This window comes from Chelonia mydas, chromosome 7 (genome assembly GCF_015237465.2).
Source record: "Chelonia mydas isolate rCheMyd1 chromosome 7, rCheMyd1.pri.v2, whole genome shotgun sequence".
In the NCBI taxonomy this organism is placed as follows: Eukaryota; Metazoa; Chordata; order Testudines; family Cheloniidae; genus Chelonia; species Chelonia mydas.
Window position 1 is genome coordinate 84,362,642 of NC_057853.1, and position 22,048 is coordinate 84,384,689.

The 22,048-nt window shown below is 40.7% G+C and overlaps 1 protein-coding gene and 1 long non-coding RNA gene across 9 annotated transcripts in view; one reads left to right on the plus strand and one right to left on the minus strand.

Annotated features, from left to right (window-relative positions):
* LOC119566760 overlaps nt 1–22,048 on the plus strand; it is a 65,567-nt gene that overhangs the window by 30,368 nt on the left and 13,151 nt on the right. The window contains exons 2-3 of the long non-coding RNA XR_005226061.2: nt 9,506–10,220; nt 11,546–11,634. This is a non-coding gene — a long non-coding RNA (uncharacterized LOC119566760). The remainder of the gene's footprint in view (nt 1–9,505; nt 10,221–11,545; nt 11,635–22,048) is intronic.
* P4HA1 (prolyl 4-hydroxylase subunit alpha 1) overlaps nt 1–22,048 on the minus strand; it is a 74,390-nt gene that overhangs the window by 7,593 nt on the left and 44,749 nt on the right. For 2 of the 8 annotated variants that reach the window (XM_043552137.1, XM_037903575.2), the window contains exons 8-12: nt 20,194–20,370; nt 16,144–16,214; nt 9,829–9,928; nt 5,619–5,672; nt 2,692–2,757 (exon numbers count right to left, since the gene is read on the minus strand). In XM_043552137.1, the coding sequence (XP_043408072.1) occupies nt 2,692–2,757; nt 5,619–5,672; nt 9,829–9,928; nt 16,144–16,214; nt 20,194–20,370 (468 nt within the window). Of the gene's footprint in view, nt 1–2,691; nt 2,758–4,850; nt 4,960–5,497; nt 5,552–5,618; nt 5,673–9,828; nt 9,929–16,143; nt 16,215–17,301; nt 17,373–20,193; nt 20,371–22,048 lie in introns of those variants that run through there. The other 6 variants (XM_043552138.1, XM_037903578.2, XM_037903574.2 and 3 more) reach the window with 4 other exon arrangements.

A 22,048-nucleotide genomic window follows, 5' to 3' on the forward strand; every position in this document is an offset into this window, starting at 1 on the left:
CAGTCATTTGGTATCAGCTGGGAGAAGAGTGCTGGCAGGGCTTGTGCACAGATCTGGGCTGTTTGGCATAAGGCTCCTGTGGGACCAATACCCCACTAATGCAGTTCTGTGGGCAGTTGTATCTTGAAGGAGGACCGTTCCAAGACCTCTTAGAGGTTCTGTTGGGTTAGTCTCCCTAGGAGGAGACAGACTCATCTAGAACATTGGACTCAACGGATGAGAAAGTAGGTTCATAATCTACTGGCAGTCTACCGGTAGAAAAATGTTCCAGTTTGTGGTAAAAGGTAGGGGAGAATCCTCAGGGTAGTTTCTTCCATGTCTGAGGAGGACAGGCCTGACAGGAAAGGAGGTTGTGGGCAGAGTAAGACACAACTATCCTCTGGCAAGGTAAAAATTTCAGACCACACTGGAGTTCTGGAGGTTGGGACTGATGCACCTGAGGGCATGGTGGTTGGCCAATCCCTGCTGGAATGTCAGTGCTGTTGAAGGGCAGTCCAAAGTCAAATTCCCAGTCCATCCTGGTAGATGCTGATCCTTTGTCCTATGAGCTGGAGCTAGAACTGGCTGATTCTTCTTCCTTCACAACTTCCCCTCTTGAACGGAAGATTTAGGTGGATCTAACTCCTCAGGACCTGTAGGCAAGGACTTACCTGACTTGGACCTATTTGGAGAGGGATACTTTCATTTTAAGGAAGATCTAGAAGGGGATCTCTTATTCCCACAAGAATGCCCCTTACTCTGGTAAGAGGCAGTGGTTTTTTGGGCTTAGCGCTGTTATAGCCTCTGCTCTAGAACTTGTGCTCATAGGGTCGTTGCCTACAGTCTGAGGCCACTGGAGGGGTGTCTCTCTTACTGGGATCTTATGGCCTTCTCCATGTGGTATTTCCTCACACGGCGCTCTCGTGCCTCAGGTTCGTGACAAAGGCTGCACTTGGTGGTTGTGAGCCTCTAAGTAAAGGCAACGCTGGTGTTCATCACTGACTGAAGGAGCTGGGGCAGGAGACAGTTCTTAAACCCCAAGACGGAGTATAATCCTTCTCTGCAGGAAGAAGCTCCACAAGGCAGGAAGAAACTAAGCTAACTAGACTATAAACTCTAAGAAGCTAAGAATACTTAAACTATGTACAAATATAGATTGTATATTTGCAGATTCTGCAAAGATGCATTTGGACAGAGATTTTTGACTCAGGCCAAGTGCTGGTTAAGAGGGAGCTGATCTGCACCACTCCTTATCTTCAATTCGGAGCACAAGGAGAGGCATGGACCAATGGACAACTTCCTGCATGTGCCTGTTGGGACCGCTTGTTGTCAACTGGTAGAGGGCACAGGTGGTGCACAGGGATCCCCTGGGTCAAACAGATGCATAATAGTTCACAAAAAAGTTGTACCGTCTCTGAGACCAGTAGCCCAATGGTCATCAATCACTGCAAAATGTATGTATAGGTAATATTTAAGAAGTTACGTATTTATACTGAAAAGTATGTTTCAGTTATGTTCTTAAGGTATAAGAATTTGGGTTCTTAACTCAGGGCACCACGAGACAACAGGTCTTGCACAGGTTCCTTTCAGGCAGGAGGTAACAGACACTTCTCTCCCTGTCTGGTCATGCATATTGTGTATTGTCTGCCTCACATTGGAGGCTTATATACAGACTGAGCCAGGTGCCAGTTCAACAGTTATACAATCTATGGGAGAAAATCTGTAAGAAAAAACAAATCAGCAGGGTCTATGGGTGTGTGTTCTCTTTATTAATGAAGACTAAGAATAGGATTTGTATATCTGGGGAGGCAAAGAAACACTGAGTCCTTCACCTTGGAGACAATCTGACAGCATGTCTCTCTCATGAAAACAGGATTACAGCCAAGACTGGCTGTAAAACACTACAAGGACTTTTGGTGAGCATAACTCTGCAAGAATCTATTTAATTAAGTCTAGGTTGTAGAATGCATGTTATGATTCTATTTTAAATGTAAGCCTTTTGCTTCCAGTACTACTACTTGCTATTACTTGAATCGCTATATTTTGTTAAATAAACCTACTTGATTTCACTGTAAACATATTTAAGTGCTGTGTGAAGCGCAAAGGTGATGTGAGGTGGAATGGGTAAACTGGGGTGTACTATTTCTTTGGACACACCAAATCTGTAAATACCGCATGTCCAGCGGAAAAGGGAGTGAACACTCCAGGGAGATGCTTGGAAAGCCTGAGGGTTGTAGTGTGCTTATTGCTAAAATACAGAGTAATAGTTGAACGAGCAATGCCTAGATGGAAGTGCTTGTGTTGATCTGGGTCAGGAGTTGCAGAGCTGACTCCTGCTATGTACAGAGAAGGCTTCCTTACATGAAGGGCAGATGGTAGCGAAGTGCCTCACAACTTTGGGTATCCACAGGAAGTGTCAGACCTGTTAACTACCTTTCAGATTTAAAAAAAAAAAAAAAAAAAAGCCTCAAGCACCTAAAGAAAAGACCTTCAAGGCTGTAAGTTTTCTTAATTTTTTTTTTTTAAAGTTGACCTAATTTTAAAAGGTACTCTTATTTACCACTGAGCAATTACTAGCTGCCTTTATTTGCAGATTACATAAATCAGAATCACTGAAATCACTAAAGTGCCTAAGATAAAGATGCGGAAATAGAAACTAACATTTTTGGCAGAAACAGTTTGTAATGATATGGCTAAAAATGTCTCACTTACATAAAACAACCAAGTAGCAATTCTGTTGCCTGTTCCCAATTCTTTAAAAGCATCTGGCTCATCTTTCTGTGAAAGAAAGCAACACACTGATTTAATAAAATGCCCATTATTTTAATCATGTAATTTGCACACCAGTGGACAGACAGCTGCAGTGCCAGCAAACAAACTCATGCAGAAAAAAAAATCAAAAAGCTTGGGACACAGAGCGCAAGGAAATTGAAAAATATTTAACAGATAAACCAATGTATACCTTTGCTAAAACTACTGAAATTAAAAGGTTCCAGCCCACATGACAAGTTGAAAATGTCCCTTTGTGTTTGTCTTAAAAATTAATATAACCCCTTCATAATCTAGGCCTTAAGTACTTGTCTAATTGTAACTGACAAGCACCTGAGTTTACACAAGGGAAATCTGCTCCTCACTGCCTCAGTTGAGTGAGAAGCAGGCTGAGGTCAGGACTTCCTTGGGGACATACCTCATTGGCTGCCTTTAACACATACAGCAACCCTACCTCTATTTTGGCTCTCTTCCTGATTTTTAGCCTTCTCCCTTTTTCCATCTGCTTTTCCCTTTTCTGCCCCCATTCTTTATACTAGTGCACAAGTGACCCTTTGGTAGGGACTATACCTGCTAGTTACTGTATTTGCCCTTGTGCCATGATGTTGCTGCCAGTGCTATTTGGCTTTCTTAACTCTCACATTTTATACAGCTTAGATATTGAATTATCCAATTCTTAGTGCTACAGCTGCAATTTCTCAGAAGCAGGATGTCTGGCTCTAATTGCTGAAGCTGCTGATAAAATATGACCATGCATTAATGCATAAAATGTATATTCTGAGATGTATTATACAAAGATCCAAGCCTCTGTGTCATCAGCATGGATGCATGTCCTCTGGAATGGTGGTTGAAGCATCAAGGGACATATGAATCTTTAGCGCATCGGGCATTTAAATATCTTGCAACAGTGGCTACAACAGTGCCATGAGAACACCTGTTCTCACTTTCAAGTGACACTGTAATTAAGAAGCGGGCAGCATTACCTCCTGTAAATGGAAACAAATTTGTTTCTCTTAGTGATTGGCTGAACAAGAAGTAGGACAGAGTGGACTTGTAGGCTCAAGTTCTACTTTTTTTATTTTTGAATGCAAGGTTTTTTTTTGTACATAACGTTTGTAAGTTCAACTTTCATGATAATACAAGTACTGTAGAGCAATCTCCTATGTGAACTAAAAAAAACTTTTCACAGTGCAAATATTTGTAATAAATATAAAGAGCACTGTACAGTTTTTATTGTTATAACTGAAATCAATCTATTAGAAAATGTAGAAAATATCCAAAAATATTTAAATAAATGGCATTCTAGTGTTTAACAGCGTGATTAAAAAAAAATTGTGATTACTCACGCAATTAATCCTTTGACAGCCCTAATTTTAATGCAATTACTGAAGTTCAGCCAATCAAGAAGCCATGCCCACATTACTGATTTAATACTGAGTTAGCTAGAAAGCAACTAAAAAAAATAAATTTTGACTTCCTCCCTTCGTATGCCACAATGGCACTGCTATAACAAAGACCTGCCCTAAAGAACATTTTTAAAACTGTATCCCTTGCATCACAAGAGGAACCATCCACACTTTGGGCCAGGAAACTCTTTCCTTCTGGTTGAGACGAATTACTGTTACATATTCATCTGTGGGACGTCTCCAATACCTTCCCCCCGCACAATAACATTGTATATTTTTGTGTACTGGAGTCATTCTTTTTAGAAGCCATTATTTTAGAAATTAATTCATGCAGCTGAAAACAAACTGTTAATGATTTTCAATGTCTTTGATGACAGGACTTTTCATATTTGTTGGTTTTGGTTCACAGGACAATGTTAATCACACATAAAATGCCCATTAAACAACCAGCTGAAATGGCATTATTTCCAGGCATGTGAAATTCAGTTGGGGTAGGGAGAGGTGAGGCAATTCAAATTGTTTATCAAATAAGCAATAAACAAAAGCAGAGTTTGGGAGGGGAGGGAACATAAAAGGCTTTTGCCATCTCTTAATTTCTTTCTTTGGGCAATTAATTTTTTATGCAATTTATAAACCAGAAGAAGCAGTGGACTGATTTTTGAGAATTTACTGCTAGTGAAAGGTGCTAAAACTCACAGCTCTGGGAAATGAAATTCTCTCTCCACGTTAAAGGTATAGCAATAGGCAGTAGCAAATGCACACTTCACCACACTGTCCAGACAATCCTGACCTGCAGGGACTCTCTCTAGAAAAGAGAAGATAATTAAGTCTCCAGGCCCATTCAGTTCCTGGCCTCTCTGAAGAGACTACCTAGGGGGGTGCAAATTGTGGTAATTTGTGAGAGTGAAAACCGTTGATTGAGACCACAACATCATTTTCCATATGCCACCAAACAGACATCAGTAGTAATGACTCTGATTCACTGCAGACTTTGGTTCAACTTGCACCAGTGACTAAAGATTATTACATTGACTTTTCATTATTACAGTTCGCTGAGCCAGTCATACCTGGTCCATCTCCCATTTCTAAAATGGGGTTAATACCTTCAGTCTGAAAGAATTAGTCACCTCCCTCAATAAAATACTGTTTTACAGTTTGAAAGGAGATCTTACTGCTTCATAACGCCTGTTCAGTTGGTGGTTTAGAGGGCTTTACCCATTAATATGGATTAGAAGAGCTAATAGGCTATGAAATTTAACACAAGTTAAAGAAAATATATTGTGCCATAGTCAACAGGCCTAGGCTTCAGTAGGTCATTTTTACCCCTCCACCTCTTTACTTGCCCGTGCAAAGTCAAAGTGGGGTTCATACTGTCCTCCCACTCCATAATTTGCCACCTGAAAAAGAGAAACACAGTGCATGTGAAGTAGAAAGCCGTGAAGGCAGAAAAGTAGAGGAACTTACCCTTCCAAAATCAAAATGAGGCTCGTACTGGCCTCCTACGCCGTAGTTGGCTACCTATAGTGAAAGGAGAAGCATAAAAATCTAATAAAGCAGTATATTATCTGGAGGAGAGAGAATGAATATTTGACTCCAGCCTGTACACTTAAAACTTTCATCTACAAAAAATTCGAAGTCATAAAAAATAAATCCCTCCCCTGTAGGGCATACCGTGAAATAACAAAGGGTTAAAACCTATTAAACCTACTCTCATGAATAGTTCCATTGATTTCCATGAATCAGACTACTCATGAGAATACAAGCAGGAGTTTAGCTCTGAGCTGAGAGTCTCGGGTTCATTTCTACAGCTATCTCATGATAGCATTTCAAACCCTAGAATAGGGGTTCTCAAGTTTTTTGGTGGCCCCGGAGTGCAGCCACCAACTCTTGCGGTGGCCACTAACAATTTTTCCTAAAATACTGAATTAAGTTTAGGAAAAAAATAAATATGCACATATACATCTCAAAATTATTGTAATTTATTTAGGTGGGGTGGGGTTGTTGTTTTTTTGCAGACTCAGTAATAAAAACAATTTACACTTGTCTCTATTTTTTACTGGACCTAAACACAACAGAAACACAAATAAGGTGCTTTGCACGTTCTTGTCTTTTTCGGGTGGTTTTTTTCTTTTTAAAAGACTTGCTTGCTAGTAAGTCTGTTGCTGTGAAAAGTGATATTTGTATGTTAATATCACATTTCACAGCCTCCCACTCAGCTAGCTACTCAGTCTGCTGTGAAAAGTGACATTAACAAACATACAAATATCACCTTTCATAGGAGACTTACTCAGCCCCAGCAAGCATGGGAACAAATTAAGCCCTAAATGGGGAGCCAGGGGTTATTGGGGGGTGAGCCCTGCGCAGATCCGCTGCATGGCCAGGGTTGGATCCCGGGGCCCAAGCCCCAATCCCACAGCCAGGGGATGGAGTCTGCTGCCGTGTGGTCGGAGAAGGCACCGGGGGCGATAAGTGGTAAGCCTGCCACCCAAGGCCAAAGCCCAGGGCCGGAGGAGGCAGCAGGGGCAATTGGGGGAGGGAGAAAGAAGAGCCAGAAGAAAAGCCCCTGATGGCCTCATTCAGCCAAAGTGGCTACATCTGAGAAAATGCTGCCCTAGAGACAGCCAAATACATCTTCATTTTCTGTTACCCTGAATTAACTTTCCTGCACTCTTCTCCCATGCTAAGTCATATAGACACTTTAAATTGTATTTATACACAGACAGAATGTACATTAAGAAAGTCTATTGGACTTGTACAATCCTTCTCTAAAATCCTGAAGGTGGTCAGGTCCAAGTATGATTTTTTAAAGATGCTGAGCATCTTCAGCTGTCAGACTCCTGAGTTGGGATGTTCGGCATCTTTGAAAAAAATCAGGTAATTAACCCTTCATGCAGTGTTAGACTAGCTCAGCAGCAGCAGAAGTGAATCCAAGACTATTTATGAGTTAGGACTCTGCAGCAGAGTCTGTTTTTGAAGTGAGAGCTCTAATATTTCACTCCACTGCGGTTACTTTACTGGAATCATCTCTCCTTCAAATACTCCTCCATTGCACAGAGTATCAACAAAGAGAGTCACCTTTTTGCATCCGATGAAGTGAGCTGTAGCCCACGAAAGCTTATGCTCACATAAATTTGTTAGTCTCTAAGGTGCCACAAGTACTCCTGTTCTTTTTGAGGATACAGACTAACACAGCTGCTACTCTGAAACCTTTTTGATACTACAGCTTCTGCAGTTCTGTTCAGAGAAATGTAAGAGCGATCATCTGTCCCTGCTTGTCTCTAGTCTATCAGTCATTTTGAGTAATGTTCCCCTCCTGTAATGGCTGTCTCTGTTTTATACCAAGAAGTCCTTTATCCAAGTCATAGATAAAATAGTAATTAGCTTCTATAAAAGACTTACAAAATTGTTCTTAACACATCCTTGTGTGTCACTCCAAATCACTTCCCCATCCTTTAACAGGAACTCTCCCTCTCAAACTAAGCTCTCCCTCAAACCAAGCTCAGTTTTGGATATTAGTAACCAGCCTGATCACATTTTCTCTTGTCCACTATATTACTGACTTCCATCTGCCACTTTATCCTACACAACACTCTAAAGCAGGGATGGGCAAACTTTTTGGCCCGAGGGCCACATCTGGGTATGAAAATTGTATGGCAGGCCATGAATGCTCACAAAATTGGGTTGGGGTGCAGGAGGGGATGCAGGCTCTGGCATGTGGATGGGAATGAGGGGTTTCAGGTGCAGGAAGGTGCTCCGGGCAGGGACTGAGCGGTTTGGAGGATGGGAGGGGGAATCAGGGCTGGGGCAGGGGGTTGGGGCAAAGGAGGGGATCAGGGGTGCAGGCTCCAGGTGGCACTTACCTCAAGCAGCTCCCGGAAGCAGCGACATGTCCCCCCCTCTGTCTCCTACGCAGAGGCTCAGACACCCTGTCCGCAGGTGCCGCCCCTGCAGCTCCCACTGGCCGCAGTTCCTGACCAATGAGATCTGCGGGGGCAGCACCTGTGCAACGAGCCCCCTGGCTGCCCCTAAACATCGGAGTTGGAAGGGGGACACATCGCTGCTTCTGGTAGCTGTGGCACGTGTGCGCGGAGTGGCCCCCCCATCCCGCTCCAGTGCGGGAGCAGGGCAAGCCCCACACCCCTCTCTCCAGCGGGAGCTCAAGGGCTGGATTAAATCAGGTGGCAAGCCAGATATGGCCCGCGGGTCGTAGTTTGCCCACCCCTGCTCTAAAGAGCTCTCTATTCTGAGCTGGATGCCTGGGCATTTTATCCTCATGTGAACTTTGTTTAGGGTGGCAAGCCTGGTTTCATAATCAGCAGTCACACTTTCTACATCTTAATCAGAGAATCGTAGGACTGGAAAGGACCTCGAGCAGTCTTCTAGTCCAGTCCCTTGCACTTAAGGAAGTATTATCTAGACCATCCCTGACAGGATGTTTGGAGATTTTTAAGAGCAGGTTAGACAATGACGGAGATTCCACAACTTCCCTAGGCAATTTATTCCAGTGCTTAATCAGCCTGTTAGAAAGTTTTTCCTAATGTCCAACATAAACTGCCCTTGCTGCAACTTAAGTCCATTGCTTCTTGTCCTATCCTCAGGAGTTAAAGAACAGTTTTTCTCTCCCTCCTCCTTGTAACCACCTTTTATGTGCTTGAAAATTGTTCTGTACTCCCTCAGTCTTCTCTTCTCCAGACTAAACAAACAGTTTTTTCAACCTTCCCTTGTTTGCTGTACCTTTAATCATTTTTTGTTCCTCTTCTTTGGACTGTCTCCAGTTTGCCCACATCTTTCCTGAAATGTGGCACCCATACTAGATACAATACTCCAGTTGAGGCCTAATCAGCATGGAGTAGAGTGGAAGAATTACTGCTTGTGTCTTGCTTACAACACCCCTGCTAATGCAGCCCAGAATCATGTTTGCTTTTTTTTGCAACAGTGTTAACATTTACTGCCATTCACATTAAGTGTAAGATGTGATGCTTCCACGTTGATAAATTAAGACCCCAATTTCCGCAAGCACAGCCTACTGCAACTACTGAATTTATTTAATTCACTTAAAATATACACGTGCAGTCACAATCTTCCCCATGTCTAACAATGCTGATGAATTAAGGATAAAGTCCTCAATCAGTTTCCTGAGACTTTCTAACCTTGAGATGTATTCAGAGAAAAACAACCCATTCCCTTAAATATCAGTCAAAACCAGTATTTCTCTAGAGACCGTTCCCACGAAAATTTGAGCTACCATCAGAAAACCTGGTTTTATTGCTGGCAATAAAAAAGTTTTCTAAACAAAAAACCTCACTCATTTTAAAGAGCAGAAATTTCAACTGTTCTCTACTTCCCTCCAGGTTCTAAGTCAAACTCAGCCCTGGGACAAGCAGGTGCTGCTCCACTGAAAATGGAACTGGATCCCCCCTATACCAAGACTGAATTTGGCTCAGTTACTCAACTTAAACAACAAGGCATTGATGTTCTTCCCATATTGACTAGGCCTGACTTTCAGTAACACCTGAAGGAGTTGAGTGCACACCAAAGAAGAAGCCTCTGCATATATCCCCCAAAGCAGCTGTCTGAAGACTACATGGATGTCTGCTGTTCAGTAGATTTTAAAGTCCATTTAATTCAAACCAAAGTCTGGTGTGACTAGTTACTGAAATCCTCATTTACACACCTGTAGTTCCTCTGCTGTGGAAACATCCAGTCCTGTTAGGTCCTGTATCCTCAGGTTAATGCGAGATACCACAGGGCTTTCATATCCAGACAACCAGGCACTAAATTAAAAAAGGAAAATGATTTGCTAGTAACATACCACAAGCTTGTGTTATAAGTGGAACAGAGTTTTATAATTTCTAAAATGTGCATAAAGACTTAGAGCCATCTGTAGACAATTGTTTAGGCTAATACTATAATTACTGGCATTGCCAGGTCCCACATTTGTGAGGCTTCTCTTACCAGAGATGACCTTTGTAACTTTGGTAATATCAGCGTCTTGAATAAGGCACCTAGTTTCTATAAGGGGCTAGGAAGTGATCAAAGGAACCATATTTAAACTTTTTAAACGAGGTAAGTTACTTTCCAATACTATTTGGCCAGCTGGGGTGAACAGGACTAAAAACTGTATTCCATTATTTTATGTCAGGTTCTAACAATAATTTTGAACAAGCTTGCAAACACAAGTTTTGCCCTGTCTATTCTGAACAACCAATCCATGGTAGGAACTTATGCAGTCGAAGCAGTGTTTAAACATGGACCCTTATCTCTGTTTTTGACTCAGCGTACACAGGATTATGGTGATTGCAACTCAACTCTCCCAAACACTATCCTCTCAGGTTATACAGATTTGTGATTTCCACACTCTCCCTCACTTCTTACTTGCTTGCTTTAACAACAATGAAACTTCACTTCCATTATCAGACAGACAATGAAATAAATAGGGCAATTCACATCCCTCAGACCTATTTTTTCCAGACATACTGCACTGACATTTGGTTTCATATTTTAATGCTTTCTCTGCAACTATAAGGACTAGAGACGTAACATTTTTAAAAAGAAAGTGGAAATTCTAAAGAGTAAGAGGAGTGCCTTAAAATAAAATAAATAAATAAAAGGTGGGGGTAGGAGGGACTGGGTTGTCAACCCATCTCAATCAAAGCCCTGTTTGGACAGCTGCTTTAATTTCCCCTGTAACCATGTGTTCCCATGAAAGAGGAAGAAAGGCACTAGAGAACTGTGGCAAAGGGACTACCTCCATATTCCAAGCATAACAGCACAGATCGACATAAAGCACAGTCCAAATATTTATGCAGTGAGCAATACTACACTAGCTTTACTGTAGCTGTCCTCTTTTTAAATAAAACAGGAACAATTTTTTGTGGGCTCTCAAGATAAACATCTATTTTCAGAAGGGCTTCTGGAGAATAGAATATGAAATGGCCAAAGTTTCCCCATCTTCCCCCACTGGTGGCGAGAGCAAAGTATATTTAAAAACGAAAAAATTTGAATACACGAAAAAGGTATTTTAATTTCTCTCCTCCTTGTTCAGGAATTCTTACCAGAACAGCTTGTAGAATATTCAGTATTTAGCAAATAGTTCTGCTTTAGTTGAGTAAGCAAACATTACCCAGTATCATTTTTTAAATATTCTCCAGCTTCCTAAAAAGGTCAGCCTCAAAGTCCTGAAAATCATTTTAGAACTTTGCTACCTTTAAATGATGATGTTTCAAACTTGGAACCAAGAGCTTCCTTTGCAATTAAGATACTTTGGGGAAAAAATGAGTTCAGACAGAAATAAAACAGGTGCAGAAATAACTGATACTATGTAAGCCTTCAGTATGAATCCGCTGTCTTCATCCAGACACAGACTACTGAACCAATGTATCATTTTGCAGGTATGGAGAAGACAAATCACAATGTTATCCCGTTTGTTCCGTCCATTCTTGAAAGACAAGCAATGTAAAAATAGCGACTGTATTCAAAGGTAATGATTTAACTTGAGTATTACCGACTAATGCAGCAGGGCTCAAACTTCATGTCATCACAGCTGAGCCCGTCTACTGGACCATTTCCCTTAGCCTTCATAAACATATAGCAATCCTGACGCATCTCCAGCAATATGGCTTCTTTTTCTCTAGTCCCTTTTTTCTTCCTCTTTGCATATGCTACCCAGCCATCTTTTCCTCTTCTTTTTCTTCACCAGAGAGTCCTCTCTTGTGTACAACACAAAACACTGGTGACTCTGGTCCCTTGGTGTTTACAACCCTTTTATGTGATGTGATAACTCCTCCTAGCTGCACAGCTAACTCCCTGGATCATCTTTGCAATGAAAAGTTTAGATACCTATAAAAGCAGTGGGAAACTAGAAGCCCGCAACACTTGAACACCAGTGCCCACAGACCAATCTGAGAACCAGTGAACTGGCAAATCAGTATGTACGTTGGTTCAAAGGTTTATAACAATTTTTCACCTACTAACATCAGTGTATTTTTACATACCTGTTCTTTTAAAAGCCCCAGAATGCCCCACACCAAGAGAAGCAGCAAAACACGTTCCTACAACACCTGGTACTGACACAGGTTACAGAATCTCCAAGGGCAAACATGAAATCTGTTTAAATATTCACCATACACAGAACAGTACGTAAATGCAGTCCATCTCAAAATGAGGACTTCAGCACACTGGGAGTATTTATAAAAATACTTTTGAACAATTGTTAGCATAAGAAAGTGTTAAAAGCAGACTATCCTCATTCTGTTTGGAATGAACAAGAAGGAAAGGAAGAGGAATGTGTGCGTATGAAGCATTTCCCACAACAGCCAATTATACACTGCATATTGAAAATTAAAACCCCAGAACATGCAACACTGTCCTCAGAAAGGCACTGTAACAACAATACACAAAGAAACACCACAATAAGACCATTTTGTTACTATCAGGCTACGCCATCACGCCCAATTCAATCCGTACTTGCTAGAAGTCACTATTCAACTCTACCAAGTAGCTTTCACCTCCCTCTTGAGTACGAAAGAGACGACAGATGGTCTAGTGGTTAGGACTAGATTCAACTCAAGTTCAATGCCCTGCTCCACAACAGACTTCCACAGGCAATTCAGTCTGTCTGTGTTACAGTACCCCTTTCGTAAAATGGGGAAAAGAGAACCTGCCTACTTCACACAAGTGGTGGGAGGATAAATACCATAGAGTCTGAGGCACTCAAGTATTTATTTAGCCCCCAGTTACCATAGCGTGTAAGACAGAAGGGGCAGTAGTGGGGGGGATGATCTTGCATTTTCATATTTGCCAGAACTGAGACAGCTTTCTGGGTCTGGCAGTTGTTTCCTGACCACAGCCATGTGACAGAGAACAGAAGGAAGCAGATGGTCCAGATAAAGCAAACTTTTGTGAAGAAAGACTACGAAGCATCAGTCTTATTTCTGGTAAAACAGCATCATACATACTTTGGAAGAGTAACTTGGCAGTGAAAGCTACTTGGTAGAGTTGAATAATGACTTCTAGAAAGACATTTGGCACAAGTTGTCACCCATAAGCATCACTGAGTCTACTTCCTCGGTTCCTATCACAGCTCAGGAGGATTTGCATATTCCTAGCTCTAGATTGATTTTCCAGCACCAACTAGACTCTGGTAGTTCTTTAAGCCTCTAGTTCAGAAGTTCTCAAGCTTCATTGCATCACAACCTCCTTCTGACAACAAATTTACTAAACGACAGGGGGGAGGAGGGGTTCCACCACCTCGAGTGGAGGGAGAGGGGGCCCGAGCCACCCTGGGTGGGGGTGGAGCTTGGGCTTCATCTCTAAGTCCCAGCAAATCTGTGCTGATCCTGGTGACCCTATTAAAATGGGGTCGTGACCTACTTTGCAGTCCTGACCCCAGATTGAGAACCGCTGCTCTAGTAAGCTCCACTGGCTTTTATCATGCATATGAAGAGGTTCCTCCAGAACTGCAACTTCCAGCAGGATTTGTCTATCTGCCCTTCAGGAATACGAGCCCATCTGTATCATCCATTTTTGCTGCTGGTCTCAACTTTTGTTCTCCATGGGTATTAAAAAAAGTCAGTCAGTCTAAGGGAGCTGTTCTATCTCTTGCAGAGCTCACTATCAAAGCAGCCAAGGTAGGTATGTACAGTGAGGGCTGCTCCACAGGGACAGAAATTCTCCACTTGAAAAGCTTCATTTCACTTGCTCCACCACCCTTCTCTCACACAAACCTGAAGACATTTTTCCACTGGTAATTGCACTATAGGATTAGTTTCAGAGCAGCAGCCGTGTTAGTCTGTATCGGCAAAAAGAAAAGGAGTACTTGTGGCACCTTAGAGACTAACAAATTTATTTGAGCATAAGCTTTGGTGATTATAGGATTAGTAATCAGTTAGAAAATTGTGCTCAACTAGCTGAACTATTCAAGTGTGAATTTAAGGATCAGAGCAGCTCTTGTGAAATGCATGCCAGGCTCTTGCCCTTCAGTGTAACTTTTCCTTCAACTTCTACTAGCCAGAAAACAATTTCACTCATTAGAAGTATCATTATGCTTCAAGTGAACGTTACAGACAGGTAACCTTACATCGAAAAGACTATCATCCACATTAAGAGGAGCTTTTTTTTCCTGGTGGAAAATAATTCTTTTGAAACCCCTTTTACTCGCGAAGCCCACAAGCATTTTTCCATTTTACTTTAAGAGGGAATCATAGGGAAGCTAACATAGGACTTCAAGTTTTCTTTGTGCCACTTCAAAAAGCCAAAATTCTTAGAGATTCCCTGAAGGGTAGAGAGGTCTAGTTATCATTGCTGCCACCATCAGAACATAACATTTAGCCTCTCCCCTTCAGAAGCTCTTCATGTACAGCATGATCTGTACACCTGAATTAGAAACATTCTGCCACACTGTATTTTACATAAAATATTTTATGAAGCGTTTGAAATCCACACTGGTGGATATTTGACATTTTCTCAACTTGAAAATTAAAAAAAAATTGGGAAATGGATGTCTGACCTTATTACAAATGAACAATTAAAAATTGCAATTACATTTACTCCCCTTCCTTAACATTTCTAATCATTTCTTAAAAGGTTGACTATAACCTACTCATTGGCTTTGTTATGAGATATATAAAATACAACATTACTAACATTTTTACATACTAAGGATGGTCTAAATACACTTCCTTTAGAGAAAGAGCAGTGATTAAAATAAAAGCAGAGGCTGATATTCCTGAAGAGTAAACACTAACCTCGTATGCTACGGATTCTAACTGGCTGCCTCAAAAACCACTAGTTTCCTTGAAAGCTGTGTCAAACTGTCTGGATATATTCTTGTACTGCATACAGCAAGGCTTGACATGCCTCTTCATGCAGCTGGCAACATGCCCCTGTTAATACAGTCTGCCACGTACTGCTGAGTGAACAGTACTCTCCTCATAGAGGAATGCTGTAATTTAGAAGGGCAATGACTAGGAAAGAATGCCTGCAATGTTTGCAGTGGGGAAGCGACCATCTATTTTAAAAAAAAAAAAAAAAAACAACCCAGGAAATAGAGCATATCGTTTCTGGTTTTCAGTAGTAAGGATTTATCTGGAATCCAAACCAGCTCAGTCAAAAAGCCCTAAGAGGAGGATATTTCCTCAACAAGTCTATTTACTACCAATCCTTTTGGAACAGAATTTCTAATAATCTAGTATTTAATTAGTAGTAGTCTTCTTGTTCATAAGGGTTCTAAACTCACTGCTCACATAACTAACTAAAAGCTAATGGTTTTTGTGGCAGGGGGAGAATATTTCAGAAATTTTACATCTCTGTAAACCCAATTCATTTTTACCCCTTTTTAAAAAACACTATTCAAATGTTGAGGTTAAAACTATGACAAAAACCCTTTAATGACAGTTTCATTTGTTCAAAAGATAATTTAATCAAACAAAATGTGGCTCTAATATTTTCCAATGAATGCTGGATTTTATATTAAATCAACTAGCAGAGTAAATGCACAACTAGTTAGTGTTGTGATAAACAAACAAAGAATTTTTTGAACTAAAGTTCTCAAGCTCTCTAACTCATGCTGTTGTTGCTATTCATTATAACAAATCTCAAGTGCTTAATTTTAAACATATATTGGTACAATGGTACAAATAACAAGTGCAGTCCTTTCTGAATTTTAGTTTAGGTGGGAATCTTCCCATTTTTTTAGCAGGTTTTTAGTATGTATTTGTGTTATTCAGGACCATGCAGACAGAAAAGCAGTAGCAGCTTTCCTTTTAGCTAGCAGGAATGCTTTAAAACGTTCTATTTAAGCAGCCCATTTGCAACAATACGTGCCAGGTAATTTTTAGGCCACCTCATCTCTTCTAAATAGAAATGAGCACAAGAAATAAATATGTATAATCTTCCCTCACCCCAGATTTGCAACTAGAAGATTTAACAGGTTAGCTACAGAACAGATTTCCTAGGTGTTAGATATACCTTTGGAACACATTCCCCTTACCTCTTAGAGACTCTGTAATGTGCTGTGGTCAGTTTCCCAGTCTGAGGGTCATGTACAGTAGCCCGGCTCAGCTACAAAAAGAGAAAGGACAAGGGCTTACTCTGATAGCAGGCTTCTTTTTGACAAGCCACAGGTGATTGGAAGGGTTTCCGATTGGTCTGGATGGTATGCAATGCTCTCAGATCAGCAGCAGTATTTAGAAGGGAGACAGTAGCTGCAAGCTGCCATTTCCAAAATGAAGAATTGGGTGGACAAATTTGGTTAGAATGTCCTTTCACTTTTTTCTTTTCTCTTTTTTTTTTTTTTTTTTTTAAAAACTAGAGACTTTCTGCAAATAGTTCATAGTGCTGAGTTTCAAAGAAAATTCCTCTGTATCCAGAAGTTTAATGTTCTTTTCTTGTTTTTGTTAAATGCTGAAGAACAGGATTTTTGTGCGGAAAACAAAACAGCTAATGGAGGACTGGACCTTTACTATGCAGCTCCTAAAGACATCTTTTGGAGAGGTGCAAATGCGAAGACATTATCAAACTTTTTTCAGAAAACAAACAACTCAAGTTCACAAATCTGCAGTGCTTTTTAGCAAAGTGGAGAGAACTTGGAAGCCGGTAAAGAAAAAAATACTGCTGCTTTCTTCAAGGTTTGAGTTAGGAGGCAGCCACAAACAAACAAACAAAACAGACCGGAGGAAGACAGATTATCTTGGACAATTGTATTTTATATGACTAATGAACAAATGCTTCTGCATGCCAATGCAACTGTTATGCAGGATAATGTGACCACTTCTGAATGCAAGGGATCCTCGGAGTCTGCCAGATTTAGCAAAGAGAGCAATGACAAATTTTTGTTGGCATATGTGGTCAGGGAAATCACGTATAAGGGAACCTCCACTGAGTTTTTGCACCTGTGCACGTTCTATGCACCTGCACAAAATACTATTTGAAAAAAGGAATATTAGCTAAAACGGCAAAAAACAGAACTTCTAGTTAGAGGAAAAGACTGAGAAACTCAGCAGTAACAGCCTGTTACAATATCTGTACATATTAAAGAGATGGTCTAGAAAGTCTAAAGTATGTTTTTAGACCACCTCTCTATCCCTGAATGAGCAGAGAACAAGCACTCATTACAGGCCCAGAATGTTTGGTGTACGAAGTCTCTTACCTTTTGCTAATTCTGTAATGTGCCGTCTCCAAGACTCCCGTTATGGGGTTTGAAATGGTGGCTCGCCTCAGCTGTGAAGCGAACCAATCAGAATAGTTGCATTACAAAGTAAATATCGCATCACATTAATCCGACCATTCAGAAACCTACAGAGGGGAAAAAAATTTCCACACAAGCCATGCACTTCATCCAATCAGTTTCCATTGTGGTGTTTTACACGTTTTATAGCAGAAAGAGTATGTGTGTGGTGGCGAAGGTGGGGAAACCTCTAACACGAATAAAAAGGAGATACTTCAGTTCCTTCTTAGAGAAGAGGGAGCAAATGAGTGGTACATTTTTTTCTAGAAGCAATACTCCAGTTTTGGGGAGCAACAAGAGCGAGCTGGTTAGATAAGTAAAGCTATTTCCTGTAACATCTTTCAACTCCTTTCAACTGCTGGAAGTTATACAGCATGTATGTCAAAGATGTACAACTCTTGCTTTGTTAATGATATACGGTACATCCAAGATCCACTTTAGAGTTTAATCATCAATAAGGAACATACTGAGTAAAAGCTTTAACCGTGGGGGTGGGGGGGGAAACATGAAGGAAACCTTACCTCAGAATCTGAAAAATATCTCTAACTTATTATCTGCATTAGTTGATTGAATAATTGATCTGTGTTTTGCACTCTGTTCCAGAATGCAGACCCATCAGCTACACCATGATCACAAATCATGTGAAATACTCCCCACGTTTTTGATCATCCAAAAATAAGACTTTGGACCAAGACTGTTCTAGGGCCTCTCTTCTCCAACCAACACATTGCACCATTGTCAAGTAATTTGCTTCCATCCCATTTTAGTCAGTGTCCCATTCTGCTCCATTTCCACAAAATCTGTTTCTGCCATACGGAGTCATGGCAACACCACAAGCAAACTGCATGTTGCTACTGCACATTCAGATACTATACAGTGACCCATAATTGGGAAAGTTTCGGTTGCAATGCTCCAGCATTAGAAGCACTAGAAGGTCATTGACAGACTGCATTATGGTGACTCCAGGCCAAGGAGGGTTTATTGAGTACTGTGTGTCACAATCTGGGCAAGTGTTTTACTACTAGTTTTTATTTTGCAATAAAGGCTCAAAGCATCTCAGACCTTATTGATCTAAACAAAGAATCAGGGAATCCCTTAATCTGCACTGTTCTCACCCCATTTTGTCCCATGGGTAAAGTAGCTGGATCATTGCACACAGCCTACTACTCAAAAGCAGACAGTCTCGAAAGACTGAATTAAGCTTTTCTCATGCCAGCTGATGACAAAAGAGCAGAAGACTGGGTAGTGATTACACACCCTTTCACTTCTAGACTCTAAGACTTCTGTGACACTCCCAATAGCTAGAATACAAGAGATGAACTTTCAACCTCAAAACATAGTCTCATGCAGCATCAACCACTGAACTCTGCAATGTCTAGGCTTTAAGTCTGAATGTTCCACATTTTTCAACGCAAGATATTAGTACCCGAAATTGGCACAGCTTTGTAACAGGCTGAACATTTATCGGACTAGAAAACAATGGTCCCAGAAAGTTTAGTTTAAATCCACTATCATCTGTGTATCGTTTTCAGTGATCCTTATAACAGAAAGGTTTTCTTTTCACTCCATAAAGAACAGCTTTAGTTACACTCCAAGGAGGCAACACCAGTGTTTCCTACAGCAACAATGCAGCCCAATCATCAGTTGTATCATTTTCCATTGTAACACAACAAAATAGGAATTAGCACACAAACTGGGCTCTGATTCCTGATGTGATCGACATGGGAAGCATAGGCAAGAAGAGATGTTTTAGGTGTAGGGAAGGAGCACAGCACTTGAAATCAGATCCACTGGTTTAGTCTGGGGTGTTACCTCAAGAACAAAGAATGTCAGATGATAGTGAGCCTACTCTTCACTTGATGCTCTTCAGTACTCAAGTTGGTGGCTAACAAAGGCAGCACCATTCTTGACTTGATTATGGATAAGGCCTTTGATTTGCTTGAATAAAGAAGTAATGGTTGGATAATTTCTCTTAGGTAATTCTGATGTACCTATCCACACAGTATTTATCCTTCATTCGCTCAGCTCTTTCCCAATAAGTATCCGTTTAGCATAAACAGAAGTAGAGCTGGAGAAATGATGCACTTATATTGTTTGCATCTGATTGCAGAAGTAGTTGGTGACCTGTACAAACATGGATTAATTAGAATAGCTTCACCTCAAGTGCAAGTCTTGAGATAGAGTTAAATTGAGACAAGTTGTTTTATATTTACTACATTGGTACACCACAAGTTTCTTAACAGTTTTAATCTGTCCTGGTATTGCAGCTGCCAATCATATTGTCCTGGGTGACTTCCAGCAAAATAGCTTTTTTGTTTGACCTGGGCTCTCATGGCTGCCTTGACAATAAGCCAGTCTTAGGTTATTTCAGATTCAGAGACTGGTCCTTTGGAATCTGGTTCTTGAAATGGGATTGGAGAGTTGAGGTGATGAAGTGGGAGAATGAAGGTTATGTTAGTTCCAACCTATTATACCTCTTTTAGTTTGAAGTTAAATGAAGCTAGGGTGAGATTTGCTGAAAAGGACTTATGTAACTTATATTGTGGAGTTCAAGGAGGTTCTCTTCTCCTCCATAATAGCATCCACAAAAATCTTATCCAGCAGAACAGTTTAGTGAATCTGCATAAGCCATGCAGAGAAAACATTACTCTGTGTGCGTGTGTGTGTGTGCGCGCATGTGTGTGTGTGCATAACACCATTCACCCAAGCTAACTTTACAAACTCCTAATTCAAGAGGTGAATTGAGTTCATGCACATAGAACACTATAGATGGCATGGAAGTTTCCAAAACAAGAGGAATCTGAAGCTCTTTACCCTTGGCTTTGCTAGTTCTTTCACAGTTTCAATTTCTTCATCAGAAATAATTTCAAGGAAGCGAACAATCCGAGGTTTGTCCCATTCATCCTCCTGTTTGACAGGTCCCAGAACATACTTGGGATTCTGGTTTCCATCGTAATAGCGGCAGAAGAGTTTCTTCTCTCTCCGAGGTGTCTGAAATCAAGGCAGAACAAACACAAAAAGAATCAAGTGCTTGCTCACATTAACACCATTACAGGACACACACATTTCTTTTTTAAATATAAAAAATTACACATTATGACAGATATGCATCTAATGTGACACAACTAGCGTAGGTGTATATATATATTGTATATTCACAACATGGAACTTGTTGACCTGTCATATTCCATCTATAAACCTGACCACTTTCTCTGTTGGTGTTCTTACACATATTCATATGGCAAGCATATAACACTAAGACTATGTCTGTACCCTTCACCCAGGTCTGAGCATCCAAGTTAGCTTTGCCCAGGTATGAATGTCCCCTCTGCCAAGCCCTACCCACAGCACTGTGTTATGACTGTTTCTCCATTCACCCATGTGTGTCTGGGGGAATATCTCATTGTTCTTTGTGGCGAGATGATCTAGGATTCTTTTCCAGTCAAGTGTAGGAGAACAATCTTTTAGGGGGAATTGTGGAAAGGGCACTAGAGGACTATCAGAACTTGAATGGTTTAGCCTGTATCCTCACTGCAAAGTGGGTGGGCTCCGGCCCAACTTAAAGTGGAGCCCAGGTTCTAACCCACACTCCTAGCTGGGATAAACAAACCTGGGCTTAAAACACCTACAAACCCAGTGTGGACAGTAGGGGGGCTAAGGCTAAAACCTGGGAAAGATCTGCGGTAGACTATGCTGTGTAGACATATCCTTAAGGGGGTGACGGGTGGTCCTTCAGCAAACAAATTAAATAAAACAAAACTTAAACAATTAATTTATAATTAGTAAGTTAAATTGTAAGACAATGAAGAGAAATTTTGCATATGATTACAACAAATTCAGGAAGGAAGAAGTCAATCTTCTAGCTCCTAAACAGGATCAGCTGAGCAGTATTTAGACACTGGATTGAAAGAGTCCATCACTTTTTGGAAAACCTAGATGAATGAATTCATAGGCACTTAGACTATTCATTCACTGCTGTGATTGGCATCAGCCTTTCCTTCATTCTGAGAAGAACAAAACACAGTAATTCATTTTCCCTATGTCTACTTGTATTTTACCAATTGAGGAGACTGGAGTCTCCTTAGGGAGGTCAAGCACATTATTTGAGAAACCATGCTCTCAGCAAGTTTAATATTAGATACATCTTAGAGCAAACATTAACTTTACAGTTAGTCTTAAGATGAACAATGTTCAATGCTGTGTGTAACACAATGTGTGTAATACAATCTTTGTTGTAATGCAATAACCTTATTTGATTCTCAGTGCAGTAACTGGTATTAAAATACATTAGGGTTAGGGGGCAGCATCCTCAAACATGGGTTACTATTTCTTCATTCAGAGATGCTGCACTGTCCCTCTTCATTCCCTCCACTATAGGTCTATACTCATTCTATTGCTACAATAAGAAAAGGAGTACTTGTGGCACCTTAGAGATTAACAAATTTATTTGAGCATAAGCTTTCGTGAGCTAGGGCAGAGCTGTAGCTCACGAAAGCTTATGCTCAAATAAATTTGTTAGTCTTTAAGGTGCCACAAGTACTCCTTCTCTTTTTGCGGATACAGACTAACACGGCTGCTTCTCTGAAACCTATTGCTAAAATGATTTCCTTATGTTCAAGCTCGATACAAAACTTCTTGCAAACGTTCATCAAAAATACTTTGAACGCAG